A 16,035-nucleotide genomic window follows, 5' to 3' on the forward strand; every position below is an offset into this window, starting at 1 on the left:
TGGCTGAGGGGATTCTAGGGCCACTGGGAAGCCACCAGCACTGAGGTGAGATGGAGAGAGGGTGGGGCGGGGTGGGGGGCCCAGAGCCTGCCGCTCGCCAGGGAAACAGGAGCCGGTGGCTAAATGCAGACACACTGTCATGGTGCTGAGGGCCTGAGTCACTGCCCCTGGATGTCAGATCCCGTTACCCACCCCGCCCACCATCCCTCCTCCCCTTTTCCCCACTTCCTGAGGCATCACCCACACAAATACTTGGTCCTCTGGCTTCACTGGCCCAGAGGGACCTCAAAAGGTCATCAAGGCCATTCCCCTGCCACTACCTTCAGATCACAGGGACAGAAGGAGCTACAAAGATGATGTAGTCCTTTGAATCCCAGTCACCCAGGGGAGCTTTTCACAAACACGGACCCTTTCCTTGGACCTCAGGATTTTGATTTGGGATCTGGAGAAGAGACCTCGCATCTCTTCCCATCAGCTCCCCACACAGCCAGCTCATAGGCCAGTGATGAAGCCCTCATCACTCAGCAGGTATTCATTGAAACCGTGCTATAAATAGGTGCTGGGCACAGTTCTAGGCTTTGAAGGACTCAGAGATGAATAAGGCAGAGACAGGCCGGTTTCCAGGCTCACTTCATCAGACAGAAGAGGAAACTGAGGCTCTAGTTGATGAAGGAGTTAGGGTCAGCAGAGCTGTGCTGGCTTCAAACCCGTCATCCTGCTGCGCCCCCTGGCTGCCCTCTTCTCGGCCTCCTGGTGCTCACAGGGCTGGGGGTGAGGTCGGATGTGGATATGCAGTGCCGGCTGTGGGACCGTGGCCAGCAGCTGCCCCACACCAGACACTGGGGATCGGGATGTCGACAGGGCAGCCAGTTCTGGTGCTGTGCAGAGTCAACAGGTCGGGATGGCCAAGGTGAAGGTGGGCTCGAGTCCATACAGAGCAGCAATCCCCATCCCACCTCCCACAACACACATCTTCGATTTTGATTTGACTTGCCTGGCATCTAGGGGCAGAGGGTAGGTAGCCCATGGTCCCAGATTTTAACAATCATTCAAGGGCCATCATAAGCTTCAGAGCTTTCTCTGGTGGGAGTGGAGGCAATTGTCCCCAACCTCTTGCCCAAAGTGGCATCAGACTCAACTCTTCTGTTCTGTGCCCAAACCATTGCCCTGGTTCAGCCTCAGGAGCTGGAGGAGCTTTGGGCAGGGAAAGAATTGCACAGTGGAGGGCTGGGTTCAGCCTCTGCTGTGTGACCTTGGATGAGTGACTCAACTCTCTGATCATCTACAAAATGGCGATGCTCTCCCCATTCACAGGGTGCAGGGAGAAAGATTTGAGTTGCAGATCGGAAGCTCCTGACACGTAGCATGTGCTTGTTCCTCGTCATGTCCCCTCACACCTGTGCTCCCATTTGGAGTGGGACAAAGTCTGTGGAATTACCCAGAAGTCCCCAGACAGAGCCGCTGGCTCTTGGACGTGTGCTTTGAGAGGCATTTCCTGAGCCTGGAGGGTCTGGACACAAGGATCAAGTCCAAGTTCCTGACCCCAATTCACTGCCTTGCCCCAGGTGTCGGCCTCCTCGCCAGCCCTGGACAAGATGGGTCATCAGGACGGGACCGTGGGGCACAGGCTGCAGGCTTTGGAGCCAGGTAAACCTGGGCTGGGAATCCCGGTTCTGCCTGCCCTCTCAGGGATCTTTGGGATAGGCAGCCTCGGCCTCCCCTAGGACTTCATTTCTGGCTAACGGGATCACACTGCTCATGCCTCTGTGGGATTTCCATGGGCACTCAGGGTAATTAACGGGGAAGGCTGACTTACCTGCAACACAGGGAGGGGCTGTAGTCACAATCTCCACTGTCTCTTGCCGCCTGCTCTCTCCTTCCCCGCCCAGCCTCCTCCCCTCTCCCTCTGTGCTTTTCCAAACCTCCCATGTCCAGTTCTGACTCCTGGAGCTCCCAGCCCCAGCCCTGGGTGATAGCCTCCTCACTGTCTCATGTGAGTGAGTTCCCCTCCCAGCCCTGTCCCAGGCACCCAGGAGACTGAGTACAGCCGGGCACCACCCCTCTGCCACGTGGTGGGAGACTCTGCCTCCCTCTTGGCAGCCCGCCTGCATGGCCTCTGGCTCCAGCAGTTCCGGTTGATTTGTCAAGGACATTTTTGCATCCCACTGTAAACCCCAGGCCTGGGGTGGGTAAAAGTGGGGGGGAGACTGATGCTTGGTGAGCACATACCCGTCCAGGTGCACCTGGCTGGGAGGCCTGAGAGGGCCTGCCCAGCCGCCAGAGACCACATGCGGAGGCCCTAGTGGGACTGGGGGTGAACGGCAGCCAGGCAGGCAGTGAGGAGGTAGCCGAAAAATTCCCTGCCTCGGTTTCAACATGCCTCTTTCTGCTCAGTTTTCCTGCCTGTGCTCCTGAGTGCTGTGGGAGAGAGGAGGGTGCCTGAGAGGAGGGAGAGTCTGAGCCAACCACAAGGGACTTGCAGGAAAGTGAGAGAGTCAGCTAAAGCCCGGGCACCATTCAGCAGCGGAAGCGACACCGCATGGGTGGGGAGCAGCGGCCACAGAAGGGGGAAGGCTCTGAGCAGGGCGGAGGCCCTGCCTCCTGCCCAGGCCCCAGCTGCATACCTGGGGACACCTAGGAATCCTTCCACCCCAATCCGCCAAACACACAATACAGTACACACCTATATCAAATCCTATTGAGGGCACACACAGACCTAGTGTGCACTTCACACACACACACACACACATAAAAGCACAATCCCTCCTTGATTTGGTGGGGAGAGCACTGGAAGGGCCTTGAGGCGCTGAGGACTGCAGCAGCGCTCACCACCCGGGTCCCTCCCTCTGTCTGCTTCCCCAGGGCCTGAGCGAGGAGCTGGTGGGCTGCAGAGGTGCCCAGGGGACCCCCAGGACTCTGCAGGAGCTGGGGCCCGGTGTCCCCGCAGATCCGCCGGTGCATCCCGAGGTGAGAGCCACGTCCTTCTCCCTTCCCCTGAGACCACTCAGGACATCACTCCTGCTCAGCTCCCACCCCACCTCCTGCCCAGAAACCCACCTCCTCCTCCTATGTTTGGTCCAGGACCTCACTGCCCAAAGTCTCCCTGGGAGGCAGGGAGAGAAGGGGTCTGTCTGTCCCACCTGTCTGTGGGTCAGACAGGGTCAGCATCTGCCTCTTAGTTCTCTAGAGATATAGCCCAAGGCCTGGTCACTGTGCCCAATCCTCCACCCAGGCCTCTCCCTCACCTACCTGTGCCAGTGAGGGGGACGTGGGGCCGCTGGGAAACAGCTGGGCCACAGCAAGCGACAGCACCTGCACTGGCACCTTCCCTGGAACCCCATGTGCCTATTCACTTTGAGACTCCACTCCCCACAGCTGCCAGTGGGCAGAGCAAGTAGGCACTCCTAAAGGAGGCTGGCGCAGCCCCAGGGGCTGGTGCCCAGCCAGTGAGGGCCAGCCCTGGTGGCCAGGGTGGTGAGCCATTGTTTTAGGCATTTCTGTGGACCCAGAGGATACCTGTGCCACAGGCCCTGGGACACGCAGGAGTCTGCTAGACCCTGGTGCTCTCTCAGCTACGGACTCTGCGGGGATACAGGTGAAAGCTGTAGCTACCAGCTTCCTCCACACTCCCTGTCTCCCAGGAACCTCCAAGTACAGGCAGGGATGCAGAGGGTGGACAGGTCAAAGGCCTTCCGGCAGGAGCAGCAGGTCTGGCACCCACTGTGCCGCCACTGTCACCCACTGCAAATTCTGCCCAGCCCCTAGTGTGAGGCAGGGTCCTTCAGGACTACCCCAGACTCTACTACCAGGGTCCTCCTTGCCTGGAGCCAAGCAGACCTCCAGGAAAGGGACTGTCTGTGCCCCTGCCCCAACATAAGCCGGGACTCCGATGCCCTGCCCCAGGTGGCCTGGAGTGGCTAAAGCAGAAGCTGTTCCGCCTGGGCGAGGACTGGTACTTCCTGATGACCCTCGGGGTGCTCATGGCCCTGGTCAGCTATGCCATGAACTTTGCCATCGGGCGTGTGGTCCGAGGTAACTCTTCCCTGGCAGGTGCTGCTCTGGGCCAAGGGATTCTAAGCACGCTCTGGGGATACCAGATGGGCCGCCAGGTGCAGTGGTGCAGGGAGAGATCTGGGTGTGGGGAGGGCTCTGGCTCCACTCCTGACTTGCTCTGTGATCCTGGGCAGGCTCCTGCCCCTCTCTGGGCCTCAGTCATCTCATTTGAACAAGGGAGAGAGGCCTGAATGTTCCCAAGAGCCCTTCCTCCTCTGACCTCTCTGCCTCCTCTTCCAGCCACCCCGTTCCTTCTCCTTCCCTCCTCCATGCCTGGGGCAGGAATGGGGACACGTGCCTAGATCACCAAACTTGGAGTCTTCCCCTGCTCCCTCAGCAGCCTGCCTCCACCCTGAGGCCTCTCTGAAAGAGGGGGTGTGAGGCAGGAAGGATCTAAGGCACTTTCTCTGGAGACCCTCAGCTGCTAGAAGCAGGACCTACTATGGTGTTTGGTGCTTCACACCTGTGTCATTTAGATCTCAGTGGCCCTCTTTAGTTTTCAATGAGCCTGTGAGGGAGAGCCCATCACTAGCCCACTTGACAGATGGGGAAACTGAGGCTCAGAGAGGCTGAGTGGCTTGCCCAAGGTCACTCAGCTAGGCAATGGTAAACCTGGGATATGGACCCAGGGTCATACTCCTGCCTCTTCTTGGGGTTCTTCGCCTCACCGGGTGGCCTAGTCCTACCCTCTTCATGACTCCATTGACTGTTCAGTAAGTGGGCACCACAGTGTCTGGCCCCGAGGGCTGCAGAGGCTGTGGGTGCCTCCCTGATATCTGGCTGTCCCCAGCACACCAGTGGCTGTACCAGGAGATTGGGGACAGCCACCTGCTCCGGTATCTCTCCTGGACTGTATACCCTGTGGCCCTCATCTCTTTCTCCTCGGGCTTCTCCCAAAGCATCACACCTTCCTCTGGAGGTGAGTCCACGGTCGCCACACCAGTCCCCACTGGCCAAAACCTTCTCAGATCCCAGGGGGCTTCTGATGGGGGGAATCGGGAAGCGGCAGCCTCATTTCACAGACGAAAGCCCAGAGAGTTATGTGGCTTGCCTGAAGGCACACAGCAAGAAGGCCAGATCTTGACTCGTAGGTCACTGCTGGCCCTACTGGCTTTCCAAGGGCTTCTTGGAAGGAGATTCCACTGTGGGGCCTGTGCTGGTGCCAGGAAGGGGCCCGTGGAGGAGGCACAGTTCCCCCAGGCACTCAGCCCTGCTTCCAGCTCCAGGCCAGCAGAGGGGAACTCCAGACTCACTCAGTGGTGGCCTGAGGTTCTGTTCGGGGTCTCCCCCGTCCTGACACGGCCATCTGCCAGGCCCAGTGGGAGGAACATGGACAACTCGCATTCTCTCTCTGACTTTAGCATCCAAATCTGCAAAATGAGTTTATGCATCCTAACCTCTGAGGGTTCTGCGTGATCAAAATAGGGCCAGGTGCAGTAACAGTCTATAATCCCAGCATTTTGGGAGGTGGGTGGATCACTTGATCCCAGGTGTTTAAGACCAAGTTGGACAACATGGTGAAACCCTCTCTCTAAAAAAAAATGAAAAAAAAAAAAAACAAACCACCACAACAAAAAGTTAGCCAGGTGTGGTGGTACCTGCCTCTAGTCCCAGCTACTTGGGAGGCTAAGGTGGGAGGATCACTTTTGAGCCTGAGGAAGTCAGGGCTATAGTGAGCCAACGTCAAACCACTGCATTCCAGCCTGGACAACAGAGTGATACCCTGTCTCAAAGGAAAAAAAAAAAAAAACCTAACGTGAAAACACCGTGCGGGTAGAGTGTTGAGAGTTTTTTGTTTGTTTGTTTGTTTGTTTTTGAGATGGAGCTTCGCTCTTGTTGCCCAGGCTGGAGTGCAATGGCACGATCTCGACTCACTGCAACCTCCGCCTCCCAAGTTCAAGTGATTGTCCCGCCTCCCAAGTTCAAGTGATTGTCCTGCCTCAGCCTCCCGAGTAGCTGGGATTACAGGCACCCGCCACCATGCCCGGCTAATTTTTTGTATCTTTAGTAGAAACGGGGTTTCACCACGTGGGCAAGGCTGGTCTCAAACTCCTGACCTCATGATCTGCCCGCCTTGGCCTCCCAAAGTGCTGGGATTACAGGCGTGAGCCACTGCTCCCGGCCGAGAGTTTTAATCTACAGCTTGTCCCCTTCTTGTTCCTGTCCTCTCTGGCTAAGGTTCTGGAATCCCGGAGCTGAAGACCATGTTGGCGGGTGTGATCTTGGAGGACTACCTGGATATCAAGAACTTTGGGGCCAAGGTGGTGGGCCTCTCCTGCACGCTGGCCACCGGCAGCACCCTCTTCCTGGGCAAAGTGGTATGGGCAGGGGTGAGGGCACCCCAGCCACCCCACCCACCCAACCCTGCCCCAGCCTGTCCCCCATCACCCCACCAAAGCTGGATCAGAGCAGACTCAGGCCAGTGCCTGCCTTCAGGGAGCTCAGTCTTGGGGGAAGAGCCAGGACAGGTCCCCAGAGTGTGACAAAAGCCATCTGAGGACAGCCCTGGGGGTTGGAGAGATGGAGGAGGGGGTGTGGTGGGGAAGCCGTGCTGCCTCTGGGTCAGGCTGTCTGTGCTGCCCTCACCTGGGCCCTGGGCCCACCCTTCCCTCTGCAGGGCCCTTTCGTGCACCTGTCTGTGATGATGGCTGCCTACCTGGGCCGTGTGCGCACCACGACCGTCGGGGAGCCTGAGGTTAGGGACTCGGGGCTTCCTTGGAGGAATGGGAGTGGGGAGGGAGGGGGCTGACGCTGAGCCCCGGACTCGGATCCCCCAGAACAAGAGCAAGCAAAACGAAATGTTGGTGGCGGCGGCGGCAGTGGGCGTGGCCACAGTCTTTGGAGCTCCCTTCAGCGGTGAGACCCCCTCATGCCCCGCCCCCTGGGTCCCTCAAGCTCCTCCCCTCACTCCCTGGGTTCCCTCGGCCCCGCTGAGAGCCTGGAGGAGGGGGTGGGTCTCATTCTAGTTCTTACTTCGGCCCGGCCTTGGGTATAGCCATCCCCGGAGGCGGCGGGGGAGGGGGCGGGTGGTGGGGGGCGTGGTTGGGTGATGCTGAGAGGCTTCAGGGTAACATTACATAGACTTGAGTTTGAAATCCACTGGCCCCTTGGCCTCTCTGAGCCCAGCTTCTTCCTCTGTAAAATGGGGATCAAACTGTTCTCACCCAATAGTGAGAGGGTGCACACCCGCATTCCAGGCTGGACGGATCTCTAGGCAGCGGGCTCCTCCTCGCCCAGGGCCCATGCCCTCCCCTCCCCTCCTGTCTGTCCCTGTCTGGGCTGTAGGAGAGCAGGACAGATGGGTCAGGGAGGAGGTGACATGGGGAGAGGGCCCTACAGCCACAGGTGGGTGGGGGTGGGGAGCCCACCTGAGATCAGTGTCGCCCCCAGGCGTCCTGTTCAGCATCGAGGTCATGTCTTCCCACTTCTCTGTCTGGGATTACTGGAGGGGCTTCTTTGCGGCCACCTGCGGGGCCTTCATGTTCCGGCTCCTGGCGGTCTTCAATAGCGAGCAGGGTGAGCCCCCTGGGCTGCCTGACCCTGGCCCTACCTGGGTGCCGGGGTGAGGAGCCCTCCCTTCCCCCCTGTGTATACCCCTTGCTCTCCTCTTCCCTCTCTCTCCCTCTTTTTCCTCTTCCCTGTTCCCACCTCTCTGGGAGGATGGAAGGGGCTGACCTGTGCTGAGCATGAAGGGCAGGAGCCCTGAGGGTAGAAGGGATGAGGCTGGGCAGGGAGGCAGGAGCCTGGTTGTGGGGGCCTGGAATGCCAGGACACACATTCCGGGTCAGGACCTGGCACCTCGGCTGTTAGTCTGGGACTTGTGTTTGGGTGGGGTGGGAGCGCCATCTCGGCTCCCCACTGCTCTCCTTCCCCAGAGACCATCACCTCCCTCTACAAGACCAGTTTCCGGGTGGACGTTCCCTTCGACCTGCCAGAGATCTTCTTTTTTGTGGCACTGGGGTGAGTGGGTGCCTTGGGCCCCTGAGAGTCCAGTATGGCATTCCCCCCAGGCCTGGACTGTGGCCCCTGGCACTGGGCTCAGGCTCTGGTCTTACCTCCCTCCATCCCCCAAGTGGCATCTGTGGCGTCCTGAGCTGTGCTTACCTCTTCTGTCAGCGAACCTTCCTCAGCTTCATCAAGACCAATCGGTTCAGCTCCAAACTGCTGGCCACCAGGTAGGCTCCGGGCCTAGGGGCTGGGGACATCTCAGCGAGCCCCTTGTGGGCTCCAAACCTTATGTAGAAAGCCCCACCCCCATCCTCCAACTGAGCCCCTAAATCCTTCCCTAGCCCATGGAGCACCTAACACCCCTCTCCAAGTCCCCACAGTCACTGTCCCCCCTTCCTTACTGGGCTACAAACCCCCCATTGAACTCCCATCCCTCCTTCAGTCTACACTCTCTCAGCAAACCCCCATCCCCTCACTGAGCCTCAAACCCTTGCCCCTTCAAATCTTGTGTGGCCCCTGGCGTTGGCCTTAGCATTGGCCAGCCCTCCTGCCCCGAGAGGCACATGGCCTGCCCCGGCGCGGCCCGCTCTCTCCTCCCTCCCAGCCTGCCTCTGCCCCAATTCTCCTCTTAATCTCCTGTGTGATTCCTCTGCCCTCAGTCATACCCAGTAGTGAGGGGCTCACCTCACGGGCTCCACCCCCTGGAGGCGGCCATGTTCCCTGCTCCTGCCCTTCCTCCTCCCCAGTCCTTGCTCTGCTGCTGCCTGGGCCAGGCCCTGCTTCCCTCTCCTCGGGATGTGGGAAAGGGAGGGCCAGCCCTAGACCTTACCCACCCCCCACAGCAAGCCTGTGTACTCGGCCCTGGCCACCTTGGTTCTCGCCTCCATCACCTACCCGCCCGGTGTGGGCCGCTTCCTAGCTTCTCGGGTAAGGGGCCCTGAGTGGGGGTGGCAGGAGTGGGAACACCCATTTGTTTTCCCCTTTACATGTGTCTCACGTAATCCCCTCGGCACCCCACAAGGGCAACACCTGGGCATCATTCTACAGATAAGGAGACCATAGCTCCGGGAGGTCAGAGCCCTGCCCAAGGCCCCCTGCTGGGACGTGGCAGAGGAGGATTCCAGGCAGGATCAGGCGGTGCGGGGGCGGCTGGGGTCTGCTACTCAGGGCCCCTCAAGTCCAGTTCCCACCTGCCCCACCACAGCTGTCCATGAAGCAGCATCTGGACTCGCTGTTTGACAACCATTCCTGGGTGCTGATGACTTGGAACTCCAGCCCACCCTGGCCCGAGGAGCTCGACCCCCAGCACCTGTGGTGGGAATGGTACCACCCGCGGTTCACCATCTTTGGGACCCTTGCCTTCTTCCTAGTTATGAAGGTGGGCCCCCTGGTCCCCAGATGAGCACAGAGCCAGGACCAGCTCTGGTGGGGAGGGGGTGCCTCCCTGCACCTGGTGGCATGGAGCCCAGGCCTTCCACCCACACTTCCTGATGTGCTCCCTGCCCACTGCATGGTCCTGGGCAAGTGACTTCAGCTCTCTGGGCCTCACTCTTCCCATCTTTAAAATGGGGTGGTTACTGGGAAGGCTGAGGAGGAACAAAGGAATGTACCTGGCACAGTGCCAGGCACACAGTGGGCATTTCTCAGGGTGAGGACCCTCCCCTAATGCCAGACTCTGGCAGTGGGCGCATGGCCGGGCACCCTCTTTCTCTCTAGGACACTCCCCTGTCCCCTGTCCTGTCTTCTCTTGTCCATGCTTTGCTCAGGGGCCTCTAACCTCTGCCCCGGGCTCCCCACTCCCACAGTTCTGGATGCTGATTCTGGCCACCACCATCCCCATCCCTGCCGGGTACTTCATGCCCATCTTCATCCTTGGTGAGTCTGGAGTCCTGAGGTTCTGATAATTTCGGGGTTCTTGGGGCAGGGCCATGGCTCCTGGTTCACCCTGCCCAGGTGGTACTGAGGATGGTCCTCAGGGATGGAGCGTTGTGGGGGCCGGGTCAGCCTGGCTCCCCCTCACCCTAAGTCTGTGGCCAGGAGCTGCCATCGGGCGCCTCTTTGGAGAGACTCTCTCTTTCATCTTCCCTGAGGGCATTGTGGCTGGAGGGATTACCAATCCCATCATGCCCGGGGGCTATGCCCTGGCAGGTGAGTGAGTCAGGGCCCTGCTGGGTGGGCAGCATCGTGGGGCTGGGTTGGACCTGGAGAATTGGCCGGTGGCTCCACAGGGCACAGAGCCGTCACTGAGCCTCCCAGTGAGCCCCGCACCCCTCATGGGGGTCTGTCCCTCCTAAGTCCCACCATTCCCCGGGGCCCATCACTCCCTCATGGTTCCTGTCGTGTCCCCAGCCCCGTGGCCTCCCTTATCCCTCTCCTCTCACCAAGCCCAGGCACTGGGCACTTCCCACAGTGCCCAGGCTGTAACCTCTTACAAATCACACTTAGCCCCTGGTCGCAGCTATGCCAGTTTTGCCCTCACATGAGGCTGGCCCCTGGCCTCAGCTGCCCTGCCTGACTCTGCCCTTGCAGGGGCTGCAGCCTTCTCAGGGGCTGTGACCCACACCATCTCCACGGCGCTGCTGGCCTTTGAGCTGACCGGCCAGATAGTGCATGCACTGCCCGTGCTGATGGCGGTGCTGGCAGCCAACGCCATTGCACAGAGCTGCCAGCCCTCCTTCTACGATGGCACCATCATTGTCAAGAAGCTGCCATACCTGCCACGCAGTTCTGGGCGCAACATCCAGGGTGGTGGTGCACCTCAGGCTGGCTGAAGGAGGTCATAGTGTCCGGGTAGGGCTGGGGGTGGAGGGCACCTCCAAAAAGAAATGCCACCACAGCAGACCTTGGACATGGGGGCTGGGAGGGGCTGACACACAGCTGTGCTCTGGCCTCCATTCTCCCCAGTGCCCCGGGTGACCTTGAGCAAGTTGTTGGCCTTGAGGCCTCAGTGTCCTGTCAAGGGGGGTCAGCAGGGCTCCACAGCAGGAGGATGAGTATTGCCCCGTGTACAGGTTGAGGAAACCGGGGCTCAGAGAGGTGCTGTGTCTTGCTCCAGCACCGGATCTGGGTCTCCTCCCCTCCCCCTACTTCTGCTGTCCTTGCTGGGACTTTGGGAGCAGGAGGTGGAACGAGAATGGAAATGGGCTTTGAGGTCTTCACTCAACCAGATAGGACCAGAGCAGCTTCTGGTGCCAGAGAGGCAGACCAAAGAGGCTCTGAGAGTCCCTGGGTCCGAGGCCTCGCTCCAAATACAAGCAAGCTGCTGCCTTGCTCTGAACCTGTTTCCCCATCTGGAAAACGGGGCTGCTTACCACAGTGGTTTCCAGACTTTCAAGTTTTTCCCTGGTGGAGGCATACACTTTTTTTTTTTCTTTTTCTTTTTTTAGATGGAATCTTTCTCACTCTGTTACGCAAGCTGGAGTGCAGTGGCACAATCTCAGTCACTGAAACCTCCACCTCCCAGGTTCAAGCAATTCTCCTGCCTCAACCTCCCAAGTAGCTCAGACCAGACATGTGCCACCATGCCCAGATTATTTCTGTAATTTTAGTGGAGACGGGGTTTCACCATGTTGGCCAGGCTGGTCTCGAATTCCTGGCCTCAAGTGATCCACCTTGTTTGGCCTCCCAAAGTGCTGGGATTATAGGCGTGAGCCACCGTGCCCATCTGCATATACTTTTTATTCAAATTAAATTTTCCAGGGAAGGCCACTGGGTAAAACAGGACAAAGTGGAGCTGGTCTGGGGGACATGGGGGTCCAGGGGGCTGGGAATTAGGAACTGGGTCATCGGTGACGTGGTCCCCAGGTTTCCTCCCACTGTGGATTCCAGGAGTCCCTCATTCCACAAACCTCTCCGGCCCTGTCCACACTCCAGAGCTGTGGGTCCCCAGTTCAAGCAAAGCTCCCCCCAGATCCCCTTGCCGGCCTGGGTCTCACATCCCCGACTCTGGGACCTGATGGGAGCCCCTCTGCCTGCAGCTCCCACCGCGTGAGGGTGGAGCACTTCATGAACCGCAGCATCACCACACTGGCCAAGGACACGCCACTGCAGGAGGTGGTCAAGGTCATGACCTCCACAGACGTGGCCGAGTATCCCCTGGTGGAGAGCACAGGTGCCCAGCAGGAAGGGAGGAGGAAGAAGGGGGTGGGGGATGCCCTCTGCCTCCTTCTTGGACCTGTCAGGCGGACAGGATCTGCATCCAGGCTCTGTGACTTAGCAACCAACCTTGTGACCTTGGGCAAGTCACTTCACATGAGCCTCAGTTTCCTCATCAGTAAAATGGAAATCATGGCCACCCTCCCCTGGGGTGGTTGACATGTCTAAAGAGAGTCGGCTGGGTGCCTGTAAGGCAGTTCCTGGGTAGCTGCTGGGGTAGGAGCATGGGGACACCACCAGGGTCTTCTGGAAGCTTCCCTACAGGCCTCCCTTTAAGCATTCCCCAAATGAGACCCCTCCCCCAAATCCCTGTTGCCATAAGGAAAACATCTCCTTAAAGACAAAAGCATGGTGGCCCTTGTTAAAAGGCATGGAACCCGCTTCTTGCGGAAAGCTTAACTAGAGCATCATTTCCTGTGGGTACAACTCCAGTATCTGCATTCAGAAGATAAGGCGGGGTTGGGGGGTAACCCTGCTCACTCAAGTCTGCTGTCAGCCCATGTGTCCCCCTGTGCAAATGAGATAAGGTGCACACCTGGCAAGCACATCACAGCTGGATTTTGGTCTCCACTTGCACTTTGGGTAGGCACCTTGTGCAGTGAGCAACCTGTACAATAGGGGTCGCCCCTATGCCCACCCCAAGAGGGATAAAGCCATTTATGAGCTAAATAACTGTGAGTATACCACTTAAGCTCTATGTACTGCATTTTCATCATCTTGAAAGTAGGGATCAAGAGAGTATATGATTGCCAGACATTCTCACTCCAAATGCTAGGCCCTTCTTTCCCCACTAATTGGAAGACTGTTAGCATTATGCTGTGGAACATGCCAAATATCTCATCTGAAAATGTTTGCTTTCGGATGAGCCCCCCAAGAATCTTCACCTCCTGGAGCAAAGAAAGAATTAGCCTCGAAGACAAAGTCCTCTTTTACCCTTAGAGCCATAGCAAAGTGCTCCAACTAACACAGGCCCAGGCTGTGGGACCCCACTGCTTACCCAAGAAATAGCCTTCATTGTTCATTTAAAAGGGAAGGGGGACATTTACATGTCTAAGTGTCAAGTTTTTATTTCACTCAACAGAAAGCAAAAACACCAAGCTGGGCCCTCAAAACTAAATATCTGACAATGCCATTGATACCCCAGGGCCAGAGTGAAGCTTGCCAAGGCCCCAGCACACAGTAGGACCTCAGAACACAGGGTCCTCCTGGGTTCGCACCTTCACTGGGCTGCGCCAGATGTGAAGCCTCTTGGGAAACGAAGGAGAAAGCCCAGCCCTGACACACAGACTTCATCGTGCTGGCGTCCCCAGCTTGCTCCTGTCTTGAGGCCTTGCAATGTGGGGATCTCAGTGGTGGCCAGGGTCCCTCCTGGCCCCCTGGTAGCCTCACTCAGCCACCCTCAGCTACCACACCTGAATGACCTGGGGCAAGACAATTAGCCTCTCTGTCTCTGAGCCTCAGTTCCTGTCCTTTATAATGGGAGACAATAGTTACAACAGCCCCATAGGAACACCAGCACAGTTCTTGGCTAAGTAGGTGCTCAGTAAATGTGAGTTCCTGTTTCCTCCTAATGCGCCTCCCTCCCTCTCCCTCTCCACTTGCCAGAGTCCCAGATCCTGGTGGGCATCGTGCAAAGGGCCCAGCTGGTGCAGGCCCTCCAGGCTGAGCCTCTTTCCTGGGCTCCAGGACACCAGGTGGGTACTCCTGAGGGGCGTGGGGATGGGGTGGGGGTCGGTCAGCAGGGCTGGGACAGGAGGGGCCCGCTGATCTCCTGAGGGAGAGGTGGTCTGAGAGAGGCATCCTGGAGAGGCTGGCCCTGCACCTGTAACCCTTCCCCTGTAACCCTTCCCCACTCCCAGCAGTGTCTCCAGGACATCTTGGCTGGGGGCTGCCCCACGGAACCAGTGACCCTGAAGCTGTCCCCGGAGACTTCCCTGCATGAGGTAACAGGGAGAATTGGGGAGTGTGGCATATGAGGCCCCTGGGTGGGGAAAGAGCTGATGAGGAGCTCAGGCTCCAGCCTCCCCTCCCAACCCGCGCCCCCGCCCGCCTTATGCTGCTTCCTTCCCCTCCTGGGCCTGTGTCCTCATCAGCAGACTGGGCAAAGCAGCTCCTGCCCTGTCGCCCCTCACTGCTAGGGTTGCGGGGATGATGCAGAGAGATGAGGGAAGTGGGAGAGTGGCAAATGTTTAAGTATCTGGGTGGAAAGACAGTGGAGTTGAACCAGGGCACACGTGCACTTCAGTTTCAGGTCCACCACATTCTCCCTGTATGATCTTGCACAAAAGACTTAACCACTCAGGACAGAGCCTGGAACATGGGCGGGGAAGGGGCAGAGGCCCACAGGAAACCTGGAGATGGCCCTGCCCCCTCTGTGCTGCTGGAGGGTGCTGGATATTGGGTCCTGTTCACCTGTGGTCTCGCCTAGACCCTTGCATGGACTCTGGCATCTCCCAGTGGCCACACTGGACATTGCAGGCCTGGATCTCTTGCCTCCCACACACATCAGGCCCGGTCCCTCTTCCTGGCTCAGAGGCGTGGCAGAGTGGGCCAGAAGGTGGGCTGGGCGCCTTCTACCCTCCAGTGTTTCCTAACAATCCCCCATCCAGGCACACAACCTCTTTGAGCTGTTGAACCTTCAGTCCCTCTTCGTGACATCGCGGGGCAGAGCTGTGGGCTGCGTGTCCTGGGTGGAGGTACCAGGGTCCCAGGGGCAGAGCAAAGCAGGGGACCCATGCCTGAGAAGGCTGGGATGCAGGGGACACCCAGCATGTGCTCCCATCCAAACCCCTGGGAACGGTACACACTGATGGTCCCTCTTCCTGGCCCAGATTGGCCACTGGGCCCATTCCCTCGAGTCTTGTTTCTGCCAGTGGCCAGCCTGCCCCTCTCTGCCTCAGTGATCCCATCTGTGCAATGGGGTGACACGGGCTCTACTATTCACCCAGAAACCACCCTTAGGGGACTAAAAATGCTGGTGCTGCCCTGTCAACCTCCTCTACATCCCCACTCCAGCCCCCTCCCCCTTTCTCTGTTCTAGATGAAGAAAGCAATTTCCAACCTGACAAACCCACCAGCCCCAAAGTGAGCCAGTCCAGCAAGATGAAACAGGGCACCCCAGCTGCCTGGTACTGAGGTTGGGCTGAGACCCTGCCTCTCTTCCCCCGTCACCCCTTACCCCCACTCCAACCCAGCTCCATTCCTTGGCATAACAGACAACTCTAACCTAGCCGGGAAGAAGATGGCTCATCCTGGGTGTGACGATGGCTCCTGCCTTGAAAGACAAATCCCACCTTGGACAGAGCTGAGTGTGAGATGACGGAAAACCAGTGTCTGCCAGGTGCTCAGTGACTGGCCATCACATTAATGAATAACGAGATTGGAGTACGCTGTCACCAAGGGCAGGCACAGATGCCCTCTGGGGTTGTCTGACTCCCAATGAGAAGCTCCAGAGAAAAATAAAGCTGGTTCCCAGAGCCGCTGTCCATCCCTCATCTCAGCTACAAGGTTGCTGGCCTGGGACTGGAGCTCCTCACCTGTGCTGGCCCAGAGTGAGTTTCCCGTGGTCACATGGGCACTGCAGGCTCGGGCCCCTGGACTCCCGTCCTCATGCTCCACTTCTTGGCAGGGAGATGCCAGGGAGAGAGGGTCTCCCACCAGGTCTATGATGCTTGACCTCATGGATAAGCAGGACCCTGTGTCGCTTAAGCCCTAGTCTCCTGCTTGGCTGAGCCACAGTTCAAAAAGCTGAGTCCCCAAGTGTAACTCCCTGGGGAGTCCACAGAGACTTGGGCATCCTCCATGGGCCTTCTCTGGCTAGGTGGGAGCAGGTTGACCAGCTACGTGAGCATTGGCAGTAGGGACCTTCCCCGACTCCCT

General features: G+C 58.5%; 2 protein-coding genes across 2 annotated transcripts; both read left to right on the forward strand.

Annotated features, from left to right (window-relative positions):
* The first annotated feature begins 3,510 nt into the window (after window positions 1-3,510).
* Window positions 3,511-5,571, forward strand: LOC116274213. Its single transcript, XM_031664707.1, has 2 exons — window positions 3,511-4,032; window positions 4,844-5,571. The coding sequence occupies exons 1-2, from the start codon at window positions 3,963-3,965 to the stop codon at window positions 5,467-5,469; spliced, it is 696 nt and encodes a 231-aa protein (XP_031520567.1). The 5' UTR covers window positions 3,511-3,962; the 3' UTR covers window positions 5,470-5,571.
* Window positions 5,572-7,218: 1,647 nt separating this feature from the next.
* On the forward strand, window positions 7,219-15,632 carry LOC116274214 (chloride channel protein ClC-Kb-like). The gene is made up of 13 exons (XM_031664709.1): window positions 7,219-7,569; window positions 7,929-8,013; window positions 8,127-8,228; window positions 8,844-8,928; window positions 9,206-9,379; window positions 9,807-9,876; window positions 10,039-10,149; window positions 10,531-10,741; window positions 11,976-12,112; window positions 13,762-13,850; window positions 14,019-14,099; window positions 14,766-14,852; window positions 15,197-15,632. The coding sequence occupies exons 1-13, from the start codon at window positions 7,296-7,298 to the stop codon at window positions 15,242-15,244; spliced, it is 1,554 nt and encodes a 517-aa protein (XP_031520569.1). The 5' UTR covers window positions 7,219-7,295; the 3' UTR covers window positions 15,245-15,632.
* The last annotated feature ends 403 nt before the right edge of the window (window positions 15,633-16,035 follow it).

This window comes from Papio anubis, chromosome 1, assembly GCF_008728515.1.
Source record: "Papio anubis isolate 15944 chromosome 1, Panubis1.0, whole genome shotgun sequence".
Lineage (NCBI taxonomy): Eukaryota > Metazoa > Chordata > Mammalia > Primates > Cercopithecidae > Papio > Papio anubis.

Bases quoted from the DNA above. Each gene is read 5' to 3' on its own strand.
- LOC116274213 (XM_031664707.1), top strand. From the start codon at position 3,963: ATGACCCTCGGGGTGCTCATGGCCCTGGTCAGCTATGCCATGAACTTT. The intron at 4,033-4,843 runs GTAACTCTTCCC...GGCTGTCCCCAG, and splicing joins CATCGGGCGTGTGGTCCGAG to CACACCAGTGGCTGTACCAG.
- LOC116274214 (XM_031664709.1), top strand. From the start codon at position 7,296: ATGCCCTCCCCTCCCCTCCTGTCTGTCCCTGTCTGGGCTGTAGGAGAG. The intron at 8,929-9,205 runs GTAAGGGGCCCT...GCCCCACCACAG, and splicing joins GCCGCTTCCTAGCTTCTCGG to CTGTCCATGAAGCAGCATCT. The intron at 9,380-9,806 runs GTGGGCCCCCTG...CCACTCCCACAG, and splicing joins CCTTCTTCCTAGTTATGAAG to TTCTGGATGCTGATTCTGGC.